Here is a 25,258-nt window from a genome sequence, read left to right as displayed (position 1 = left end):
AATAACTGATGTGAATCATATTTGACAATCAAATATGAGAAGTAAAGGGTCAAGCAGGGGTCAAAAGGTTAAGGTCTCGAACCATGATTCAATGATTAAACATTCATGAGACTCGACTAGAAGAATCTATAATAAATAGATATTATATTTCTGATGTAATAGTGTTTATTCTCATCTGGATTCACTTCAAATTGGTATATTTTTTCAATCTTGACCCTGTGTAGTCATTTTTTTCACTGCATAACATTGTTCTCTTTGATTTGTATTTTCTATGTGTGTGACCTCGATTTCACTCGTGAACCTCTGAACCTTCAGAACCACAGACCATAATAACAACCATTGAAGTGGACTCGACCCATTTGAAACCATGACGTGTGATTCTAGTGACTTGTGATTGAGCTGCTGGCAAGAATGGGTTTAAAACAGCAGCATGTGAGCGTTAAGAGCCGAGTCCCTGAAGTGAGCAGGAGGTTTAAATGATGGAGTGATATGAACAGATGTCAGACGAGTGACTTTGTGTGTGGCTGTGAAATAAATCAACACACTGTGCGTAGCTGGCTGCACACAAGTAGAAAGCCTTGTGTTCTGGTTTGACTTGAAACTGTAGTGAACTCTTCTTTACTGTGTCACCAGACAAGTCTCCTGAGATGATGAACTGGTTCTTGAAGTTCTCTTCTATTGTCGCATCTTTAAAGTATAAATATCCAATCAGCTTCATCTCTGTCTCTCCATACAACTGCTGGTACCACAGTATCACCCTGAAGTCCACTCTGTCATGTTGACATGATATCAGAACCTTTTCACCAGACGCTGCGATCAGCTCTGTGGGCGACTGACGGACGTCAAGACTCAGACTCAGACCTGTGAGGGACGACACATGAGGAGAGATTCATGGATACACAAGGATATAGAAATATAGTTGATGGTACCTGTCAAGTAACTGAAGACCATCAGACGCATCATGTTGACGTGTGAGTGACAGGTCTCAATCTATGTCGCTCTTGTTAGAAGTGATGACGGGAGGAGCTTTGATGGGCGTCAAGACCATGATGCAACATTGTTTTTCAGTTGACTTCCTTATTGGTGGTTCATAGGCGAGAGTAAATGTAGCTTCTTTCCTTGCTAGATGGGACAGACTCTAGAGGAAAAAAGATACATTCATAATCACAGGACGCCTCATGACTTGAGTGTCAGAAAATATTAGTCACTTAAACATTGTTAGTTATTTATTCATGATAGTGTATTTATGTTTAGGATTATTATGATATACATTTTTGGCTTTCAAATCTCATTTTAATTTAATGATAGTTTTTTTTTTTTTTTCAATAAAGTCATAGATAATAGTGAGATTTTTTTAAATTTACAATCAACAAGCAAACATATTTATGCTGTTTATTTATCTTGTATCTCAATCAAACATCTGGCCTCTAGATGGCAGCACTCATCACGTCATCAACATCTAAAGGATGAATGAAATCCCACAAGATCCCGGCGATGACTGAGGACGAGAGGATACAGTGAGTCCAGCAGCTTCATGGATGGTCTGCATAACCCTACGATGTTTACTAGTCGCACACGGAACTTCTGGTCATAATGTTTTGAACATCTTGATCAAGAGGTTAGAATCTAACTGATGACATCCTCACCAGGAAAATTGAATACAATCGTGTTTAAATGACCAACGTTGAAGCCAAAATCATTGCAGTCGCACTGTGCTAACACCAGGGGGGACCAGAAACTATATTTTCAATCTTAAGTATTGGTATGTTAACTTCATGTGACTGGCGTGACCATATATCCCAATAAAAACATGGGGCTGCACGATGTATCAAAAAAATATCGATATCTTGATATTGTCACTGATAATTTATAATTATTTATTGTATAAAACAATAATTTCTTAAATACACACTTCGACCAATCAGTGTCACGTTCTGTAAAGTTGTCAATTTGTACTTCTATGTCTCGTTGTTGTTTACGTCTCCGTCCGTCTGTGAACTGTGCGGCTATGGTTACGCGTCTTGCCGGCGCTGACTTAGCTCAGTATATGCAGTAAAGTAATACTAACTTGTGATCTAGTCAAACACTAGTGATCCAGTGAAGTAATACTAACTTGTGATCTAGTCAAACCCTAGTGATCCAGTGAAGTAATACTAACTTATGATCTAGTCAAACACTAGTGATCCAGTGAAGTAATACTAACTTGTGATCTAGTCAAACACTAGTGATCCAGTGAAGTAATACTAACTTATGATCTAGTCAAACACTAGTGATCCAGTGAAGTAATACTAACTTATGATCTAGTCAAACACTAGTGATCCAGTGAAGTAATACTAACTTATGATCTAGTCAAACACTAGTGATCCAGTCACTCGTCTCTTTCAACCTCCTTTGTTAAAGCAACATATTGTAAGAACTTTTCATCTCGTCTCAGTTGTTTTCTTAGAAGATGGTGAACTTCAAACAGTATTCGCGGCTGCACGTGAGCGCGGCTACATTTTTAGCTGAAAGAAACAAATACTGCATTAATATTGATATCACAACTCAAGACACAAATATCGCACTCATTTCCAATATCGTGCTGCCCTGGTTTGGAATAAGAATGTTTGTACCTGAGATGTTATAGAACATAGTAGACATTATTAATAACTTCTCAGATAAAACACTTTTGTTTTTAGCAACAGTTTTGTCATTGATTCAGAACTCTTGGGTCAAAGTTCTCTGTCGTAAATAAGTAACTTTTTTTTTCAACACGGGCTGCTGTGATTGGACGCCTGTGTTTGGTCTGTGGAGCTCTTTAAGTGAAGGAAATAATGAATTAAGAATCATCTCAAATATGATCAGTGTTTCACAGCCAGTGTTGGGGAAAGTTCATGTTCTATGTGAACTAGTTCAAAGTTCAGTTCACCAATTTTCAAATGAGCTAGTTCAGTTCATAGTTAATTATTTAAACATTCCAAGATCTAACTAGTCCTTTGTTTCTGTATGTTCTTCTGAGCTCTTATTTTTCAAAATGATCTGTTTTAACGTTAAAATATTAAAGTTAGATCTCATTGTCAGAAATAACTGAACATTTACTGTCGTATTGTACAAACGGTGAAGAAGAGAATGTGAGGGATAAGTATTAATACATTTAGATGAATTAAGTACAATGAAATACTTTTACATGAAAGTACACTTATAAAAATGAAGTAACTCAAGCGTTTATAACCTGGACATCTAGTTTTGAACACTAAAGAACCAGGTTTGAACCGTGCCTCAGAACTGTTGAGCAAGACTCGGGTGTTAGTTTGTGATCAAGTGGAGTTTTTTCATTTCCTCGTGAAGGCGACGTCGATATGAAAGTATGATTCTGAAGAGTCACTGAAGTGAGCAGGAGGTTTAAATGATGGAGTGATATGAACAGATGTCAGACGAGTGACTTTGTGTGTGGCTGTGAAATAAATCAACACACTGTGTGTAGCTGGCTGCACACAAGTAGAAAGCCTTGTGTTCTGGTTTGACTTGAAGTTGTAGTGAACTCTTCTTTACTGTGTTTTCACTGGAGTCTCCTGAGATGATGAACTGGTTCTTGAAGTTCTCTTCTATTGTTGCATCTTTAGAGTATAAATATCCAATCAGCTTTATCTCTGTCTCTCCATACAACTGCTGGTACCACAGTATGGTGTCGTAGTTCACGATCTGATGTTGACATGATATCAGAACCTTTTCACCAGACGCTGCGATCAGCTCTGTGGGCGACTGACGGACGTCAAGACTCAGACTCAGACCTGTGAGGGACGACACATGAGGAGAGATTCATGGATACACAAGGATATAGAAATATAGTTGATGGTACCTGTCAAGTAACTGAAGACCATCAGACGCATCATGTTGACGTGTGAGTGACAGGTCTCAATCTATGTCGCTCTTGTTAGAAGTGATGACGGGAGGAGCTTTGATGGGCGTCAAGACCATGATGCAACATTGTTTTTCAGTTGACTTCCTTATTGGTGGTTCATAGGCGAGAGTAAATGTAGCTTCTTTCCTTGCTAGATGGGACAGACTCTAGAGGAAAAAAGATACATTCATAATCACAGGACGCCTCATGACTTGAGTGTCAGAAAATATTAGTCACTTAAACATTGTAAGTTATTTATTCATGATAGTGTATCTATATTTAAGATTATTATGATATACATTTTTGGCTTTCAAATCTCATTTTATTTTAATAATAGTTTTTGTTTATTTTTCAATAAAGTCATAGATAATAGTGCGATTTTTTTAAATTTACAATCAACAAGCAAACATATTTACGCCGTTTGTTTATCTTGTGTCTCAATTAAACGTCTGGCCTCTAGATGGCAGCACTCATCACGTCATCAACATCTAAAGGATGAATGAAATCGCACAAGATCCCGGCGATGACTGAGGACGAGAGGATACAGTGAGTGCAGAAGCTTTTAAAGCTGATGGTTGGACATATTTTGTTTTGAAAACGAATGAAAGCAGTTACGACTGAGGATGAGAGGATACAGTGAGTCCAGCAGCTTTTAAGGCTGATGTTTGGACATATTTTGGTTTGAAAACTAATGAAAGCAGTTACGACTTCGTCAAGATTCATGTGACCACTGTTGTGATGATGTTGTCGACGATACATGAGTTCAGGCAAATCGTTGTCTGTCAATCAAATCGTTGTCCGTCAATCAACTTTCAGTGTGAACTTGTGCAAACTTTAGTGCATTGAGTGTGTTTAAGGCCAGGTCTGGGGGCCACATCCAACCTGTCAAGTCATTATTTGAGGTGTGTGTGTGTTTGTGTGTGTTATTGGCTCAGAGTTTAATCATTTATGGATGAAATAAAACATGTGATGCTCTGTTATCACCCTTGAAGATCAATGATTAAGTTTCAGACACACTTGGTTTGTTAAATCTGAGCTGTAGTTATTTAATGTATATTTTTATACACACACTCGGACGTCTTTGATCTTCTGTCGAAAACATTTCAAGTCAAATATGACAACATAATTATCTGAGTCCCTGAAGTGAGCAGGAGGTTTAAATGATGGAGTGATATGAACAGATGTCAGACGAGTGACTTTGTGTGTGGCTGTGAAATAAATCAACACACTGTGTGTAGCTGGCTGCACACAAGTAGAAAGCCTTGTGTTCTGGTTTGACTTGAAGTTGTAGTGAACTCTTCTTTACTGTGTTTCCACTGGAGTCTCCTGAGATGATGAACTGGTTCTTGAAGTTCTCTTCTATTGTTGCATCTTTAGAGTATAAATATCCAATCGGCTTCATCTCTGTCTCTCCATACAACTGCTGGTACCACAGTATGGTGTCGTAGTTCACGATCTGATGTTGACATGATATCAGAACCTTTTCACCAGACGCTGCGATCAGCTCTGTGGGCGACTGACGGACGTCAAGACTCAGACTCAGACCTGTGAGGGACGACACATGAGGAGAGATTCATGGATACACAAGGATATAGAAATATAGTTGATGGTACCTGTCAAGTAACTGAAGACCATCAGACGCATCATGTTGACGTGTGAGTGACAGGTCTCGTCACACACCTGCTGAGAGGACGACGTGATCCTCGACATGAAGTTGAAGTTAGTCCAGAGTTGGGCGGGCCTTGTTAAAAAGGGGGAGGGGCCTAAGTCACAACAGTTGCATGATGGTCTGCATAACCCTACGATGTTTACTAGTCGCACACGGAACTTCTGGTCATAATGTTTTGAACATCTTGATCAAGAGGTTAGAATCTAACTGATGACATCCTCACCAGGAACATTGAATACAATCGTGTTTAAATGACCAACGTTGAAGCCAAAATCATTGCAGTCGCACTGTGCTAACACCAGGGGGGACCAGAAACTATATTTTCAATCTCATGTATTGGTATGTTAACTTCATGTGACTGGCGTGACCATATATCCCAATAAAAACATGGGTCTGCACGATGTATCAAAAAAATATCGATATCTTGATATTGTCACTGATAATTTATAATTATTTATTGTATAAAACAATCCTTTCTTAAATACACACTTCGACCAATCAGTGTCACGTTCTGTAAAGTTGTCAATTTGTACTTCTATGTCTCGTTGTTGTTTACGTCTCCGTCCGTCTGTGAACTGTGCGGCTATGGTTACGCGTCTTGCCGGCGCTGACTTAGCTCAGTATATGCAGTGAAGTAATACTAACTTGTGATCTAGTCAAACACTAGTGATCCAGTGAAGTAATACTAACTTATGATCTAGTCAAACACTAGTGATCCAGTGAAGTAATACTAACTTATGATCTAGTCAAACACTAGTGATCCAGTGAAGTAATACTAACTTGTGATCTAGTCAAACACTAGTGATCCAGTGAAGTAATACTAACTTGTGATCTAGTCAAACACTAGTGATCCAGTCACTCGTCTCTTTCAACCTCCTTTGTTAAAGCAACATATTGTAGGAACTTTTCATCTCGTCTCAGTTGTTTTCTTAGAAGATGGTGAACTTCAAACAGTATTCGCGGCTGCACGTGAGCGCGGCTACATTTTTAGCTGAAAGAAACAAATACTGCATTAATATTGATATCACAATTCAAGACACAAATATTGCACTCATTTCCAATATCGTGCTGCCCTGGTTTGGAATAAGAATGTTTGTACCTGAGATGTTATAGAACATAGTAGACATTATTAATAACTTCTCAGATAAAACACTTTAGTTTTTAGCAACAGTTTTGTCATTGATTCAGAACTCTTGGGTCAAAGTTCTCTGTCGTAAATAAGTAACTTTTCTTTTCAACACGGGCTGCTGTGATTGGACGCCTGTGTTTGGTCTGTGGAGCTCTTTAAGTGAAGGAAATAATGAATTAAGAATCGTCTCAAATATGATCAGTGTTTCACAGCCAGTGTTGGGGAAAGTTCATGTTCTATGTGAACTAGTTCAAAGTTCAGTTCACCAATTTTCAAATGAGCTAGTTCAGTTCATAGTTAATTATTTAAAGATTCCAAGATCGAACTAGTCCTTTGTTTCTGTATGTTCTTCTGAGCTCTTATTTTTCAAAATGATCTGTTTTAACGTTAAAATATTAAAGTTAGATCTCATTGTCAGAAATAACTGAACATTTACTGTCGTATTGTACAAACGGTGAAGAAGAGAATGTGAGGGATAAGTATTAATACATTTAGATGAATTAAGTACAATGAAATACTTTTACATGAAAGTACACTTATAAAAATGAAGTAACTCGAGCGTTTATAACCTGGACATCTAGTTTTGAACACTAAAGAACCAGGTTTGAACCGTGCCTCAGAACTGTTGAGCAAGACTCGGGTGTTAGTTTGTGATCAAGTGGAGTTTTTTCATTTCCTCGTGAAGGTGACGTCGATATGAAAGTATGATTCTGAAGAGTCCCTGAAGTGAGCAGGAGGTTTAAATGATGGAGTGATATGAACAGATGTCAGACGAGTGACTTTGTGTGTGGCTGTGAAATAAATCAACACACTGTGTGTAGCTGGCTGCACACAAGTAGAAAGCCTTGTGTTCTGGTTTGACTTGAAGTTGTAGTGAACTCTTCTTTACTGTGTTTTCACTGGAGTCTCCTGAGATGATGAACTGGTTCTTGAAGTTCTCTTCTATTGTTGCATCTTTAATGTATAAATATCCAATCGGCTTCATCTCTGTCTCTCCATACAACTGCTGGTACCACAGTATGGTGTCGTAGTTCACGATCTGATGTTGACATGATATCAGAACCTTTTCACCAGACGCTGCGATCAGCTCTGTGGGCGACTGACGGACGTCAAGACTCAGACTCAGACCTGTGAGGGACGACACATGAGGAGAGATTCATGGATACACAAGGATATAGAAATATAGTTGATGGTACCTGTCAAGTAACTGAAGACCATCAGACGCATCATGTTGACGTGTGAGTGACAGGTCTCAATCTATGCTGCGTTTGTCAGCTGATCGTGCAGAGGTGGGCGTGGCCTAAACAAATGGGGAGGAGCTATAATACTTGAAGGAAATGTTGATGGTTTTGTGTTTTTTTGCTCATGTTGACCAATTATTGGTAACAAAACGTGTTTTTATCATATTTGTTATCAAGAATGATTTCAAATTTCAACCACTAACTTCTACTGCTGGAGTTCATCCCAGCATCCTGTGTTGAGGGGCGGGGACACCCTGGACAGCCCACCTGTTCTATCAGGGATGCAGACAACCACTCGCACTAAATATTTTAGTCATCCATGAACCGGTTCTTGCGAGAGCGAGGAAGATTGAAGAACCTTTGTGTTCTCCGGCCAAACACTATCAACTCTTGTATGTTTTCATATTTATTCATCACTTTACCTGCTAATATGTTGTGTTTTCATACAACAATATGATAATATACACTATATATTCTGTTCAGTTAAAAAAACATTAAAGTAAAACTCAGTAAATTATTAAAAGGGAGTAAAAACACATGAATAAATCCAGAATTTTCTAATTTCCTAATTAAGGTTGCGGGGGGAATCCCAGAATCTTCGGGCAAGAGACGGGGGACACCCTGGACAGAACTCCAGTGTGTCACGGGGCACAACAGAGACACAACCATTCACACACTCGTCCATTTGTTATATAAGCCTTAAATAATACCAATTTAATTGCATATTTCACAAATGGTTGCTTTATTTAATTTATTTTAATTTATTTAACTATTTCATTATTTATTTCCTAGTGTACTATTTCAATATAATTATATTTACTTCTAAAAGGTATTTCAACATCATTCCGTGTGTATGTTCTGATAAAATAGATGGTTTAAAAACATCAGTTTCATATATAGATTTTTGAGCTGCACCTGCTGTGATGGTTCACACTCGTGTCAAACAAGGTCAAGTCAGGAGCGTGATAACATCTCCTCGTGTGGTTGACGGCAGGTGTGTGTGTGTGTGTGTGTGTGTGTGTGTGTGTGTGTGGGTGAGATTTCCTCTGAAAGGAAGCTTCGCTTTTGCTCTTCGTGGGTTTTTCTGTGCAAATGACGATTCTATAGTTTGTGCAAAAGACCTTCAAGTTAGCAACACATTTGTTCAACACCTTGAATTCACCTTTTTTCAATGTAATATGTAACATGTATCTTAAGCTCCAGCTCTGATATGAAATTATAACCCATTTGTTCCATATTTTTATATATATATGACCTTTTCATGACCTTGATTATAACATCTTTAACACTTGTTAGGTTTTGCTTTTTCTCACTATGAAATATCTAAATAATATATATTAAAATATATATGGAATTCATTTATTTTCCGCCACTTATTCCCTTATGGGGTCAGCGGGGAGGAAACCGGAGTGCCCGGAGTAAATCCTATTCATAATATATATATACAGTATATTTAGCTCCAGAAATGTCTGATTCTGTCATTGTTTCCACTTCAACACGATACATTTTGTTCTTGCGTTAAAGGCAAGAAAGCAGTTTGTGATTCTGGTATAAAATATAAAATATTCCATTGCAAAAAACTAAAGAACAAATGCAGTATTTGCCTCTTCTTTTATAAATAAAAGTCATTATAATAATGCCTAAAAAGACCTGGTACTTCAAATGGAACAGAAGATTTTCGGAACGTAGTCTCCCCCTGCTGACACTGTAAGAGTAATGCACCTTGAAGAGAATTAAACCATAGCCCTGAAGAGCGTTTTGTTCTCTGTCTATTGTTTACAATATAATATATCAATACTTTATTATAATATATTAAAACGACTAATATACTCATCTGTTTTTACACTTAATTTAAATTAAAAATTTCACTCGCATTAACATCAAAATATAAGATTCACACAAGATTGTGTAGAACATGAATCCACAATTGTGTGTATTTGAAAGTAAAATATATAATTCAACACCCCCTCAAAACAAACAACAACAATTGAATCAAATAAAGGAAAAAGGAAACATCGTTTAATATATATTTTTAAATGCTCCGTAAATCAACTTTGATAACGAGCGCGTTTTTCCGATAGATGTAATTCATATTTCTGCCCATAGATGGTGCTGTTTATTCGTTTTTTTTCCAGACAATGATCCACCATTTTTAGCGAATTAAATAAAAAAAAACAAAAAAAACATTGTCATCTTTTTTATTGCTCTACACTGAACGTTTAAATTTGGTATCACAATTAATATTCTCCACAGGAAATTAAATGTATTGTGTTTATCTATTTCGACAAAAGCAAGGCAGGATATCATGTTCTGAGTGTTGAAAGTATTTTATTTCTATACTTCATTTACATTTAAATACAGTAACGACTTCACAGTCCTTAAACGTTGCTATTGTGCGACTGGGCTCTATTTCTTTAACAACTTGACATTTGAAAAAATGCCCCAAAATAATATTTTGTAAGATACAACATAGTTTACATAGTTGCTGTTTATACACAAACACAATCGAGTGAGGCGTCTTCAATACACATGGAAAACTGAAAATCGACCAAGTTTTCCATGTGTATTGAAGACGCCTCAAAAGGTAAGTAAGTAAGTAATTTTTATTTGTATAGCGCTTTTCCAGACCAGGGTCACAAAGCGCTTAAACAATCAAAACAATATTCAATAAAGTATATATTTTAAAGATCAAGATAATACTGAGAACACAACAGGAGTTCCAGAAAATCAAGGAAAAGCCTGAACAAGTAAAAACGTCTTAAGTTGTTTCTTAAAGGAGTCAGTAGATCATCAAACACAGATGTTTCTTGAAGGAGTCAGTAGATCATCAAACACAGATGTTTCTTGAAGGAGTCAGTAGATCATCAAACACAGATGTTTCTTAAAGGAGTCAGTAGATCATCAAACACAGATGTTTCTTGAAGGAGTCAGTAGATCATCAAACACAGATGTTTCTTGAAGGAGTCAGTAGATCATCAAACACAGATGTTTCTTGAAGGAGTCAGTAGATCATCAAACACAGATGTTTCTTAAAGGAGTCAGTAGATCATCAAACACAGATGTTTCTTAAAGGAGTCAGTAGATCATCAAACACAAAGAGAGAGAAGATCGTTCCAAAGCTTAGGAGCAACAGCCTGAAAAGATTTCTCTCCTCTGGTCCTGAACCGTGTGCGAGGAACCATCAGTAGATTCTGATCCACAGACCTCAGAGCCCGAGCTGGGGTGTAAGTCTGGATCAGATCACTGATGGAAGGTCTGACCATGAATAGATCTGAAAGTAAGAACCAGAATTTTAAAGTTGATCCTGAAAGAAACTGGCAGCCAGTGAAGAGTTTGAAGCAGAAATGTGAGTTCTTCTACTAGAGCGGCTCAGAATTCTGGCTGCAGAGTTTTGTATGAACTGCAGGCGAGACGATCCTTCTTGTTTAGACACAAAATAAACTGTTACAATAATTAAACGACACAAACACATAAGATCCAGATCATGTTGTGACAACATTTTCCTAAGTTTAGAGATGTTTCTCAGTTGAAAGACAGTTTGTGGTCAGTGTCCATTAATGTATCGCTGTAGATATTAACTATATACAGTATTAGACATTTTTTCCGTCATGGACGACAGATTTAAAACAGAGTGACTGAATGATGGCGAGACAACATGTGTGATGAGACGTTTGTAAAGGTCAGAATCGAAGCACATTATTGTACTTTACGAACATAAACATCTTCTCGTTCCTGTTATGATGGTTTCTTCAAATCAAACTTTAGCTCCTGTTCATGAACGTATGTCGAATACACTGGAAGATCAGTTCAACCATCAACCATCACCTAAAAAAATGCAAGCTTTCAATATAGAAATTATTATTCAATTCAAAAAATATTGTGGAATGTCTGAAAATAACAAACATTTGAGGGAAGTAAGTAAATAAGAAATATTCTGAAAATTTACTTCCATACGACGGTAAATGATCTGATATAACATTTAGTGCTTGTTGTAGTCGAAGATTTTATGAAATAAATGTTTAAGACGTGACGTAAAATGAGTCAAACGCTCCTTTTATTTATTTTGCTTTAGTTCCTGGAAAATAAATTAATCCTTTTCCTCCTGTTTCTAATGACATGCATGTGTCGGTAAATCAGTGTCGTCGGAATATTGAGTTTAACATTAACTATTTGACAGTATTTATTTTTAATTATAAAACGTTTAATAATACCAGTCATTTATAAACGTATTTTCAAATTTACATAATCATTAATTTGTAGTCTTTTTAATACAATGTAAAAATGTTGTAAAGGTGTCACCAGACATTACCAACAGAGCACGAGCTACTGGATCAACTTTAAGACGATCATGAGACAAATGATTGAATTTTATTTTTCAATTCAAACCTTTCAATGTAGAAATTAAATTATTTTTAGATAATATTTCTACATTGAACAATGAGACGTTAACTTCAACTATTGAATATTCTGCTGCCGCTGATGTACTTGTGTATATATTTAAATATATATATTTAAAGTGTTGGTAGAAGATGCTTGACCTGCTTCACCTGGTTCTTGTGATCATTAACTGGATGATCGGAGCTTGACTTCACTTCCTGGTTCAGCATCGTGTGGTCGTGGCTCGACTGCTCTGGTCTGACCGTCTCTCTCCTCCACAGATACCAGAGACTGGCCAAAGAATGGACGATGAAATACGTCATTTTTTCTTTTTTTCAACTTTGTTATAATCTCAGCATTTTACCTTCAATCTCTCTCTTTCTCTCCCTCTCTATCCCTCCATCTCTCTCTCTCTCTCCGTTCGTTCCAGCTCAGTTTTCTTCTGCACATACTGAAACTTTGTATGTATATGTCTATGGTTCCGATTATCTTCCACATCCGGGTTGTTTTGACGACTCCGCCCTTTTCTCCACTTTCTTCTCTGAGCAGTAGAAGTTTCTTTGTTCGTGGATCACACGTTGGATGAACATGGACAGACTTTCAAGCTTGAAAGATTCCTTCAAGCAGCGGCTGATAACTGCAGTCGACGATCATCTGCTGCCAAGTTTTCTCTCCAAACTTCTCTGCTATGAACGAGAGCTGGAAAGAGACAGAACCCTGCTGGAGATGGTGACCAAGAAACCAGGTTCTTACAGACTTGTACGCAAGTCAAGTTGCTTTGCTATTAACGTTCCATCTTTGCGCGCTGAAACGTTTGTATACGAGTCGTTAAAATGAAACCAAGCCTGATATATTGTGATCACTGTTACTCTAGCTATGAACTACACCCCCATCTTAGAAGAAACAATGTGTTGATCGCACGTAAGAAGCAAAAATAGCGTCAAAAAGCCTCCGCAGAAGACATCAGATAAGGGACCGTCTACAAATGACTTACGACAAAAGTGCTATATTGACTCATTTAACTAGACGAATATGTTTTAAACGTATTTTCTTTCGAACATCTTGATCATTCTAGATATTCACCATTATTTCTCAATATCTTGCTCGACGCATACGGAGACGCCACACAGGACTGTCCGAGGTCGCCAGACGCCCCATAATCGTCACGGTGCATCTCCATACCCGTCAAGCTGGCTGCAGAAAAATATCCATGTTCTAGGTTCTGAATGTTCTGCCATGTTCAACTATCATGTTGTCATGGGAACTGTTTCGTTATCATTTGTGGATAACATTTTGAGAAACATCTACCTTTACACATTTTACACATAAATATTGTTCAAAAAGGATTATTGTTAAAATTATACAAACGTTGTGTAGATGAGAAGAAAAAAAAAGAATTTCAATAAATATTTACATTGGGAAAGAAATCGTGAGAATCGTGATCTCAATTCTCAGCAAAAAGATTGTGATTGAAGAATCGTGCAGACCTAATATGAGAGTATTTTCCATGTCAACCAGATCATCATAGTTTGATTGTTCAGTGGCTTGAATGTGTCTCCACAGATGTTCAGCAGCTGCTGGTGAATAAAGAAGATGATTTTAAGCAGGAGTGCAGCTCTGAAGAAATATATGAAGCACAAGAAGAACCAGAATCTGATGGAGACAACTGTGGAGATCCAGAACCAACCAGCTCCTTGGATGCACCTCTACACTCTGACCACCAGAGATCGCTGTGTTCCTTATCTGACACTGATAACGATGACTTTAGAGAAACCAATAACACTCGGTCAAGTTCACTCTCTGTGGAGAATCCAAAAGTTCATGTCAGTGAGAAGAAACATGATGATAACAAATCACTGACCTGCTCTGGATGTGGGAAGAAATGTTCTTCAAAGTCTGGACTGACTCAACACATGAAATCCTGCTGTGGAGCTTTGACTTGTTCAGTTTGTTTGAAAGGTTTTACACAGATATCTACCTTGAAGAAACACATGAGAATTCACACTGGAGAAAAACCTTTCAGATGTTCTCAGTGTGGAAAGTGTTTTACACATATATCTACCTTGAAGAAACACATGAGAATTCACACTGGAGAAAAACCTTTCAGATGTTCTCAGTGTGGAAAGTGTTTTACACAGATATCTACCTTGAAGGGACACATGAGAATTCACACTGGAGAAAAACCTTTCAGATGTTCTCAGTGTGAAAAGTGTTTTACACAGATATCTACCTTGAAGGGACACATGAGAATTCACACTGGAGAAAAACCTTTCAGATGTTCTCAGTGTGAAAAGTGTTTTACACAGATATCTACCTTGAAGGGACACATGAGAATTCACACTGGAGAAAAACCTTTCAGATGTTCTCAGTGTGGAAAGTGTTTTACACATCAATCTAACTACAAGATCCACATGAGAATTCACACTAGAGAAAAACCTTTCATCTGTTCTCAGTGTGGAAATTGTTTTAAACGGATATCTCACTGGAAGATCCACGTGAGAATTCACACTGGAGAAAAACCTTTCAGATGTTCTCAGTGTGGAAAGTGTTTTACACAGATATCTACCTTGAAGAAACACATGAGAATTCACACTGGAGAAAAACCTTTCAGATGTTCTCAGTGTGGAAAGTGTTTTACACAGATGTCTACCTTGAAGAGACACATTAGAATTCACACTGGAGAAAAACCTTTCATCTGTTCTCAGTGTGGAAAGTGTTTTACACAGATATCTTACTTGAAGAGCCACGTGAGAATTCACACTAGAGAAAAAACTTTCATCTGTTCTCAGAGTGGAAAGTGTTTTACACGGAAATCTAGCCTGAAGAGACACATGATAGTCCACACTGAGTAAACATTGAGTGAACATTGTTATTTCATGTGTGTGATTTTGAAATGTTCCTATTTGGTCACAGATTTAGTTGAACACTGCTTTTGTGTTGGAAACGTCTTTCTATGTTAAGTTTAATTTACTTTACACTATGCAAAAGAGAGAAATGCGCTGGCCTTTATAGAAAATATATGTCAAGATGAAGAAGATAGAGTTGTGAATGAAGTTTGGTTACGAGGGGTTAAGTGAAAAATAAATAGTTCATGTACAAATCTTTTTTTGTTAATAAATCAACGTAACTTGAAGTGGTTTGACTTTCATTTCCTCAACCTCATCAAACCTTCTGCGCAGGTTGGGCCAGAAAAGGCTGGATCTCTACAACTGTGTGTCAACAACTTCTATAAAGGGCTAAAAGATTCAAGGATCTGTAAAGTGTTCTGTATGAATAATACATTTTAAAGTTATAGAGGATCAGTAAGTAAAGAGGCATTGACCCAATATACTGAAAAGACTCTGAAATGTAATATATACAGTATATGATGCATTTTATTTTATATATCAGCACGAACAACACAACCTATTTTGAAACAGAATTTTTGATATCTTATCCTGACATTGAATGGAAAGTTACGTACATTATTGTCTTGGCAAAATCTTATGTTAACCTCTGTGTGTTTAAGTTTAATGAAACAACTGAGGTTGGGTTTTGATTTATAAAAGTTTCTGATCCATTTCTACATCCTTCCAAACCAATGGCCAAGCGGAGAGAGCCAACCAAGAACTGGAGAAGACCCTCTCACACCTTGTTTCTGCTAACCTCTCCTCCTGGTGGTCTCAGCTTCCCTGGGTGGATACGCCCACAAAACCCTGGCGTCCTCAGACACTATTTATACACAGCAACATTGCACAAGTCAACATTTCAGATGTTCAGGTAAATGCAGCTTTGCTGGAGAAAGAAAAGTATAGACAAGAAATAAATCAGAGTTTGAAAAACAATAATAATAAAAGAAAATGACATCCCAGCAGCAAAACATAACTACCAGCATCAATGAATATTTATTAAGAGAGAGAAAAAAAGACTTTTGAATTAACCTGGATCATCTGTTTCAACTGGAAGTATTTCAAGTGCTGCCTGTCTCTTGTAGGAACACTACTGAACTTTTCTTTTGTTTGATATATGACAATATCTTCCTTTTTTAACCTGGGGATTTAAGCCTTTAACATGCCAGCTCAACATGCGTATGGTATTATCCATTTTCCATCACTGGAAGTGTAGGTTGTAAGATAGTAACGTTACACAGGCTCCAGATATAAATGTAAAAAAAAAAAAAAAGATTTCATATAACAGGAGACTGATCAAAACAAACACATTGAGACTGTTCTCCATGAGCTCTGCTAATACCCCAAGATCTTCAATATTCTGACCTGCTCCAGTAGAAGAACTCACATTTCCCCGATGCTTATAACTCTTCACTAGCTGTCAGTATCTTTCAGGATCAACTTTAAAATTCTGGTTCTTTTCATGGTCAGACCTTCCATCAGTGATCTGATCCAGACTTACACCCCAGCTCGGGCTCTGAGGTCTGTGGATCAGAATCTACTGATGGTTCCTAAACTTTCGGACCAGAGGAGAGAAATCCTTCCAGACTCCTAAGCTTTGGAACGATCTTCCTCTCCCTCTGTTTTTGATGATCTACTGAACCTTCTACTGTCACTTCCTCGTGGAAGATGGTTCCATGTAAAGTTTGCGTAAACACTTGACGTCCATCGAAGCATGAGCATAAGTTTTCCAGCTGCCCTAATCCTGCCTGATAATCAGTAATCCAATTTAATTTACCGTAACCTATTTATATGACAGCAAAGGATAGGGCTAAACTGGACAGCCTTATTAAGAGGGCCGGTTACGTCCTAGGGCGCCCCCTGGATCCTGTGGAGGAAGTGTCTGGGAGGAGGATACAGAGCAAGCTGGCCTCCACGAGGAAGAACTTATCTCACCCTCTCCAGCACACACTGAGGGCATTGAGGAGCTCCATCAGTGATAGGATGCTCCATCCCAGGTGTGTGAGGGAGAGGTACTGCAGGTCCTTCCTCCCTGCTGCCATCAGACTCCACAACAAGAACACACCAAGATAATTATTTAACTGCACCTTTCTTGTTATTTTTGTAAATATGATTGTGTATATAATATAGTGCAGATTTATTTTCTATTCTATTTAGATTTTTTTTTTTTTTTTTTTTTTATTTCTGGGTGTTTTTTTGGTATATTGCTCTTGCTGTTGTTAAACCGAATTTCCCCTCGCGGGACAAATAAAGGTTTCTGATTCTGATTCTGATTCTGATTAATCTTACAAAATCTCATCTGAAATACAGTAAAATAAATATAAAAAAGGCTTGTAACATTTACACTATCAAACCTTCTCTTGGCTCTGCTATCTTCTGTCCTGCAGGGAGGAAGCGAACTATGTAAAGCAGCAATGCATGTGATTGGAAAACAGGTTTGGCTCCCCCTAGTGTCGAAACAGTGTATCTGCAATTTCATTCAGTTTTTTTTTATCATTATTGTTAATATGTATCCGTCTGTAATGATTTTTGTGTCGTGTTGTGTCCTTTTCCAATTAATAAAATACAAATACAAATCCTTACTCATTGTTCTTAGTCTGGTCAAGTAGAAGTTTGAGCTGATGTTTTTATTCATAAGTGATTTGTGTGAGCCCTGTAGCTGGTGTAATGTTACATTCTCAGAGCTCTTTTCTGATGTATTAGCGAGGGTTGTGTGGAACACTTGTATGTATTACCCCAGATCTCAGCGCAGTATTGAAGGTGTGGAGAGATTAGTGCGCAATACAAAATACTGCAGAGTGCTTTTTGATCGACTATTTTCTGGGCCTTCCATAGTATGGAGACGCTTCTAAACTTACTTTTTAAATGTGTGATGTGTGGCTTCCAACTTAACATTTCATCAACAATCATAATAATAATATAACCAGGGAGACTTAAGTTAAGTTGGCTCGGTATTAAAAGACTTACCATCTTTGAGCTCTAATACCTCTTTATACGAGTTATTAAAAATAACAAAGCACGAAGTATTTTGATCACTGTTACACTAGCTATGTACTACACGTGTACTCACACGTAAACAGCAAAAATCCTTTGAAAGAGCCTCCGCAGCAGCGACATCAGATGAGGGACCATCTCTTACACCATATGTGTCAAACTTAAGGCCCGCGGGCCAAATGTGGCCCGCCATGGGATTTTATGTGGCCCGCCTGCCTTACCTTGACCAATGAGCAAAAAAAAAAAAAAAACGGGGGGCGATGGGCCATACAGTCTGTCTGTCTGTCTGTCTGTCTGTCTGTCTGTCTGTCTGTCTGTCTGTCTGTCTGTCTGTCTGTCTGTCTGTCTGTCTGTCTGCTCGTATCAACAACATCAGCCCACCCGAGATTGTCATCCATGCTACGTGTTAGCATTAGCTCTCATCGCGGCACGCACACACACACACACACGCACGCACGCACGCACGCACGCACACACACACACACACACACGTGTCCCTGGCCTGTCAATCGCTCCCTGTCACATGACCGATTTCAGCAGAAAAAAGTGTTGCATAAGTTGCTGGCTGCTGGCTTGTAATGAGTAAAATACATGTGCGGGTCTTAATCATTAAAGGGGATATTCTTTAATTAATTCATACAAATGTGCTATACGTGCTATGCTTATATAACTGCAGTGCTATGCAACATTCTGTTTTCTGTAAATCTACTGAGGTGAACAAACACACGAACATTGCGACTCAGCCCCGACACTGCACCGAAGGATCCGAGGTCAACGAGAGGAACCTCCCTGTTTCACAACCATCGGCATGTCAGTTGATAACGGCACCCTGGTAACCGTCAGAACAGGAACATAACAATTAGACTTGGGGCCTGACACCGAGAGACACCGATGGACCCACCCGTAAGGGGGAGCAACGGCGAAGGAAGGATCCAAGTGCTCCAACCAGGCCGCGTATCGCTAAACAACGCCCGCCTGCATCTTTGACTTTGACCAATGTAAATCACAAGATTCTCGTACAAAACGAGTCTGCGCACTCTGCTTAGGTATCCTTTTTGGAACATCAGCTCACCTGAGAGGTTGTTCCGCTTAGGTCCGTGCACGTTGGACTGCCGGCATATATCTGCTCTTACGCTTGAAATAAAGCATTTTGTTTTTAACCTTTTAAAATTCTCCGACTGCCTGATTTCCAAAATTCACAACACTTGTAAAGAAAACTACATTTACCCACAATGCATGCCTACCGTATTATGTTCCCCACGATTGACGCATCACTAGGCTGCAGCGTCTCCAAGTCAATGCCAACAGGTGGACTTGAGAAATACAAATACATCCTCGCAAAATGTCCAAGAAGAGAAGAGTTGATGCGGAGGGAAGGATATTTCAAGAAAGGTGTGAAGACATGTTTGTGCTTCAAGGAGAAAGGTTGTGTGTCTTTGGTGTTATGAAGCAGTGTCGGTTGTCAAAGAGTACAATCTACGCCGGCATTTTGACACCAAACACGGAGCTAAGTATGTCACGTTTACTTATTTTCATAACATGACCAATGGATGGTGGAGAGGATCCACTTGGTGTGTTCAGGATCTACTCATCCACAAGAACTGACAGCCAATATATAAGCTGGGGAACCTAAAAACGTGACCAATAACTGGTTGTGAGACTTTCTTTCTTGTTGGGACATATAAATACTCAACAATCTGATTTTCCTGCAATTGATTTATTTTTTCTCTGCTTGAGATGACAAGTGACGACACATGTGCATCAACAGGAAAAGTTGCTTGTCAGACTTATTTCAGTTGCAACTTATTAGTCTTGAGCTGTAAGTTTTGACTTATTTTTATGTGTAACAATGTATTTAGTACCACATGCAAGGCTGAGTGCAGCCATTTTTATTGTATTGTAAAATACTACATCACACATGTTGTTAGCAGCTCACAATGTTGGTTTTACAGTAGTTATGACCTCAAGTAATACATTCAAAGTCATTTAACATTAAGGAGTAGTTACATTTATTTTACATTAGCTTACATTTAGTTACATTTATAAGTTACATCTGGCCCTTTGAGGACAACCATTATGATGATGTGGCCCCTGGTGAAAACCAGTTAAACACCCCTGCAGTAGATCATCAAACACAGATGTTTCTTGAAGGAGTCAGTAGATCATCAAACACAGATGTTTCTTGAAGGAGTCAGTAGATCATCAAACACAGATGTTTTTTGAAGGAGTCAGTAGATCATCAAACACAGATGTTTCTTGAAGGAGTCAGTAGATCATCAAACACAGATGTTTCTTGAAGGAGTCAGTAGATCATCAAACACAGTTGTTTCTTGAAGGAGTCAGTAGATCATCAAACACAGATGTTTCTTGAAGGAGTCAGTAGATCATCAAACACAGATGTTTCTTGAAGGAGTCAGTAGATCATCAAACACAGAGATGTTTCTTGAAGGAGTCAGTAGATCATCAAACACAGAGATGTTTCTTGAAGGAGTCAGTAGATCATCAAACACAGAGATGTTTCTTGAAGGAGTCAGTAGATCATCAAACACAGAGATGGTTCCAAAGCTTAGGAACAACAGTCTGGAAGGATTTCTTTCCTCTGGTCCTGAAGTTCAGGAACCATCATTAGATTCGGATCCACAGACCTCAGAGCCCGAGCTGGGGTGTAAGTCTGGATCAGATCACTGATGGAAGGTCTGACCATGAATAGATCTGAAAGTAAGAACCAGAATTTTAAGATGATCCTGAAAGAAACTGGCAGCCAGTGAAGAGTTTGAAGGAGAAATGTGAGTTCTTCTACTAGAGCGGCTCAGAATTCTGGCTGCAGAGTTTTGTCTGAACTGCAGGCGAGACGATCCTTCTTGTTTAGACACAAAATAAACTGTTACAATAATTAAACGACACAAACACATAAGATCCAGATCGTCTTGTGACAACATTTTCCTAAGTTTAGAGATGTTTCTCAGTTGAAGGAAACAGTTTGTGGTCAGTGTCCATTAATGTATCGCTGTAGATATTAACTATATACAGTATTAGACATTTTTTCTGTCAAGGACGACAGATTTAAAACAGAGTGACTGAATGATGGCGAGACAACATGTGTGATGAGACGTTTGTAAAGGTCAGAATCGAAGCACATTATTGTACTTTACGAACATAAACATCTTCTCGTTCCTGTTATGATGGTTTCTTCAAATCAAACTTTAGCTCCTGTTCATGAACGTATGTCGAATACACTGGAAGATCAGTTGAACCATCAACCATCACCTAAAAAAATGCAAGCTTTCAATATAGAAATGATTATTCAATTCAAAAAATATTGTGGAATGTTTGAAAATAACAAACATTTGAGGGAAGAAAAATATAAATAAATAAATAATGATTTACTTCCATACGACGGTAAATGATCTGATATAACATTTAGTGCTTGTTGTAGTCGAAGATTTTATGAAGTAAATGTTTAAGACGTGACGTAAAATGAGTCAAACGCTCCTTTTATTTATTTTGCTTTAGTTCCTGGAAAATAAATGAATCCATTTCCTCCTGTTTCTAACGACATGCATGTGTCGGTAAATCAGTGTCGTCGGAATATTGAGTTTAAAATTAACTATTTGACAGTATTTATTTTTAATTATAAAACGTTTAATAATACCAGTCATTTATAAACGTATTTTCAAAATGACATAATCATTAATTTGTAGTCTTTTTAATACAATATAAAAATGTTCTAAATGTGTCTCCAGACATTACCAACAGAGCACGAGCTACTGGATCAACTTTAAGACGATCATGAGACAAATGATTGAATTTTATTTTTCAATTCAAACCTTTCAATGTAGAAATTAAATTATTTTTAGATAATATTTCTACATTGAACAATGAGACGTTAACTTCAACTATTGAATATTCTGCTGCCGCTGATGTACTTGTGTATATATTTAAATATATATATTTAAAGTGTTGGTAGAAGATGCTTGACCTGCTTCACCTGGTTCTTGTGATCATTAACTGGATGATCGGAGCTTGACTTCACTTCCTGGTTCAGCATCGTGTGGTCGTGGCTCGACTGCTCTGGTCTGACCGTCTCTCTCCTCCACAGATACCAGAGACTGGCCAAAGAATGGACGATGAAATACGTCATTTTTTCTTTTTTTCAACTTTGTTATAATCTCAGCATTTTACCTTCAATCTCTCTCTTTCTCTCCCTCTCTATCCCTCCATCTCTCTCTCTCTCCGTTCGTTCCAGCTCAGTTTTCTTCTGCACATACTGACACTTTGTATATATATGTCTATGGTTCCGATTATCTTCCACATCCGGGTTGTTTTGACGACTCCGCCCTTTTCTCCACTTTCTTCTCTGAGCAGTAGAAGTTTCTTTGTTCGTGGATCACACGTTGGATGAACATGGACAGACTTTCAAGCTTGAAAGATTCCTTCAAGCAGCGGCTGATAACTGCAGTCAACGATCATCTGCTGCTAAGTTTTCTCTCCAAACTTCTCTGCTATGAACGAGAGCTGGAAAGAGACAGAACCCTGCTGGAGATGGTGACCAAGAAACCAGGTTCTTACAGACTTGTACGCAAGTCAAGTTGCTTTGCTATTAACGTTCCATCTTTGCGCGCAGAAACGTTTGTATACGAGTCGTTAAAATGAAACCAAGCCTGATATATTGTGATCACTGTTACTCTAGCTATGAACTACACCCCCATCTTAGAAGAAACAATGTGTTGATCGCACGTAAGAAGCAAAAATAGCGTCAAAAAGCCTCCGCAGAAGACATCAGATAAGGGACCGTCTACAAATGACTTACGACAAAAGTGCTATATTGACTCATTTAACTAGACGAATATGTTTAAAACGTATTTTCTTTCGAACATCTTGATCATTCTAGATATTCACCATTATTTCTCAATATCTTGCTCGACGCATACGGAGACGCCACACAGGACTGTCCGAGGTCGCCAGACGCCCCATAATCGTCACGGTGCATCTCCATACCCGTCAAGCTGGCTGCAGAAAAATATCCATGTTCTAGGTTCTGAATGTTCTGCCATGTTCAACTATCATGTTGTCATGGGAACTGTTTCGTTATCATTTGTGGATAACATTTTGAGAAACATCTACCTTTACACATTTTACACATAAATATTGTTCAAAAAGGATTATTGTTAAAATTATACAAACGTTGTGTAGATGAGAAGAAAAAAAAAGAATTTCAATAAATATTTACATTGGGAAAGAAATCGTGAGAATCGTGATCTCAATTCTCAGCAAAAAGATTGTGATTGAAGAATCGTGCAGACCTAATATGAGAGTATTTTCCATGTCAACCAGATCATCATAGTTTGATTGTTCAGTGGCTTGAATGTGTCTCCACAGATGTTCAGCAGCTGCTGGTGAATAAAGAAGATGATTTTAAGCAGGAGTGCAGCTCTGAAGAAATATATGAAGCACAAGAAGAACCAGAATCTGATGGAGACAACTGTGGAGATCCAGAACCAACCAGCTCCTTGGATGCACCTCTACACTCTGACCACCAGAGATCGCTGTGTTCCTTATCTGACACTGATAACGATGACTTGAGAGAAACCAATAACACTCGGTCAAGTTCACTCTCTGTGGAGAATCCAAAAGTTCATGTCAGTGAGAAGAAACATGATGATAACAAATCACTGACCTGCTCTGGATGTGGGAAGAAATGTTCTTCAAAGTCTGGACTGACTCAACACATGAAATCCTGCTGTGGAGCTTTGACTTGTTCAGTTTGTTTGAAAGGTTTTACACAGATATCTACCTTGAAGAAACACATGAGAATTCACACTGGAGAAAAACCTTTCAGATGTTCTCAGTGTGGAAAGTGTTTTACACAGATATCTACCTTGAAGGGACACATGAGAATTCACACTGGAGAAAAACCTTTCAGATGTTCTCAGTGTGGAAAGTGTTTTACACATCAATCTAACTACAAGATCCACATGAGAATTCACACTAGAGAAAAACCTTTCATCTGTTCTCAGTGTGGAAATTGTTTTAAACGGATATCTCACTGGAAGAGCCACGTGAGAATTCACACTGGAGAAAAACCTTTCAGATGTTCTCAGTGTGGAAAGTGTTTTACACAGATATCTACCTTGAAGGGACACATGAGAATTCACACTGGAGAAAAACCTTTCAGATGTTCTCAGTGTGGAAAGTGTTTTACACAGATATCTAACTTGAAGAGCCACGTGAGAATTCACACTGGAGAAAAAACTTTCATCTGTTCTCAGAGTGGAAAGTGTTTTACACGGAAATCTAGCCTGAAGAGACACATGATAGTCCACACTGAGTAAACATTGAGTGAACATTGTTATTTCATGTGTGTGATTTTGAAATGTTCCTATTTGGTCACAGATTTAGTTGAACACTGCTTTTGTGTTGGAAACGTCTTTCTATGTTAAGTTTAATTTACTTTACACTATGCAAAAGAGAGAAATGCGCTGGCCTTTATAGAAAATATATGTCAAGATGAAGAAGATAAAGTTGTGAATGAAGTTTGGTTACGAGGGGTTAAGTGAAAAATAAATAGTTCATGTACAAATCTTTTTTTGTTAATAAATCAACGTAACTTGAAGTGGTTTGACTTTCATTTCCTCAACCTCATCAAACCTTCTGCGCAGGTTGGGCCAGAAAAGGCTGGATCTCTACAACTGTGTGTCAACAACTTCTATAAAGGGCTAAAAGATTCAAGGATCTGTAAAGTGTTCTGTATGAATAATACATTTTAAAGTTATAGAGGATCAGTAAATAAAGAGGCATTGACCCAATATACTGAAAAGACTCTGAAATGTAATATATATATGATGCATTTTATTTTATATATCAGCACGAACAACACAACCTATTTTGAAACAGAATTTTTGATATCTTATCTGACATTGAATGAAAAGTTACGTACATTATTGTCTTGGCAAAATCTTATGTTAACCTCTGTGTGTTTAAGTTTAATGAAACAACTGAGGTTGGGTTTTGATTTATAAAAGTTTCTGATCCATTTCTACATCCTTCCAAACCAATGGCCAAGCGGAGAGAGCCAACCAA

At 38.0% G+C, this 25,258-nt stretch overlaps 2 protein-coding genes and 1 gene segment (V, D, J or C); 2 read left to right on the top strand and 1 right to left on the bottom strand.

Annotated features, from left to right (window-relative positions):
- The window catches only part of LOC148060130 (uncharacterized), a 36,740-nt gene extending 21,359 nt beyond the window's left edge, over positions 1–15,381 (top strand). For 3 of the 7 annotated variants that reach the window (XM_087779441.1, XM_087779439.1, XM_087779442.1), the window contains 2 exons: positions 12,846–13,041; positions 13,860–15,381. In XM_087779441.1, the coding sequence (XP_087635567.1) occupies positions 12,879–13,041; positions 13,860–15,148 (1,452 nt within the window). In that variant the 5' untranslated portion in view covers positions 12,846–12,878 and the 3' untranslated portion in view covers positions 15,149–15,381. Of the gene's footprint in view, positions 1–12,577; positions 13,056–13,859 lie in introns of those variants that run through there. The other 4 variants (XM_087779438.1, XM_087779440.1, XM_087779444.1 and 1 more) reach the window with 3 other exon arrangements.
- LOC148060131 (T-cell receptor beta chain V region C5-like) lies at positions 2,265–3,890 on the bottom strand. The segment is given in 3 exon segments: positions 2,265–2,504; positions 3,532–3,770; positions 3,839–3,890. Coding segments are annotated over 3 exon segments (285 nt in total).
- A 6,543-nt stretch (positions 15,382–21,924) lies between the features above and the next one.
- LOC148060129 (uncharacterized) lies at positions 21,925–24,740 on the top strand. Its single transcript, XM_087779448.1, has 2 exons — positions 21,925–22,739; positions 23,558–24,740. The coding sequence occupies exons 1-2, from the start codon at positions 22,577–22,579 to the stop codon at positions 24,508–24,510; spliced, it is 1,116 nt and encodes a 371-aa protein (XP_087635574.1). The 5' UTR covers positions 21,925–22,576; the 3' UTR covers positions 24,511–24,740.
- Positions 24,741–25,258: the final 518 nt, after the last annotated feature.

The sequence above is a fragment of the Callionymus lyra genome, chromosome 18 (genome assembly GCF_982586985.1).
Source record: "Callionymus lyra chromosome 18, fCalLyr1.hap1.1, whole genome shotgun sequence".
NCBI lineage: Eukaryota > Metazoa > Chordata > Actinopteri > Syngnathiformes > Callionymidae > Callionymus > Callionymus lyra.
This window is presented reverse-complemented; position numbering and strand designations above follow the sequence as displayed.